General features: G+C 65.9%; 1 protein-coding gene across 1 annotated transcript in view; it reads left to right on the top strand.

Annotated features, from left to right (window-relative positions):
• DNAH17 (dynein, axonemal, heavy chain 17) overlaps nucleotides 1-510 on the top strand; it is a 76,281-nt gene that overhangs the window by 20,819 nt on the left and 54,952 nt on the right. The window contains 1 exon segment of the mRNA XM_014531725.1: nucleotides 190-508. Coding sequence (XP_014387211.1) covers nucleotides 190-508 — 319 coding nt within the window.

Genomic DNA, 510 nt, shown 5'->3' on the forward strand with positions numbered 1-510 from the left:
TGTCTTCCGGCCACGTCACCGCCACGGGAGCACAGGATGCGTGGCTCTGTGTCGGGCTGCCTTCCCCGGGCATCGCGTCCTCAGGGTCCACCCGTGTTGGTGCAGGAGCAGCTGGGTGTTCCCAGGAATACGGGGTCCTCCTCGGCCCTCCCGCCAGGGGCCCGCTGACCTGCTCCCCGCCGCCCGCAGGTGCTGAAGGTGCTGGACAGCACCTGGTCCACCATGGTGTTCGAGCACGAGCCGCACCCGCGGACGGGCACCATGATGCTCCGCACGAACGAGGTGCTGGTGGAGACGCTGGAGGACAACCAGGTGCAGCTGCAGAACCTGATGATGTCCAAGTACCTGTCGCACTTCCTGAACGAGGTGACGAGCTGGCAGCAGAAGCTGTCCACGGCGGACTCGGTCATCTCCATCTGGTTCGAGGTGCAGCGGACCTGGAGCCACCTGGAGAGCATCTTCGTGGGCTCGGAGGACATCCGCACCCAGCTGCCCGAGGAGTCCCACAAA

Source organism: Myotis brandtii, unplaced genomic scaffold, assembly GCF_000412655.1.
Source record: "Myotis brandtii unplaced genomic scaffold, ASM41265v1 scaffold825, whole genome shotgun sequence".
In the NCBI taxonomy this organism is placed as follows: Eukaryota; Metazoa; Chordata; class Mammalia; order Chiroptera; family Vespertilionidae; genus Myotis; species Myotis brandtii.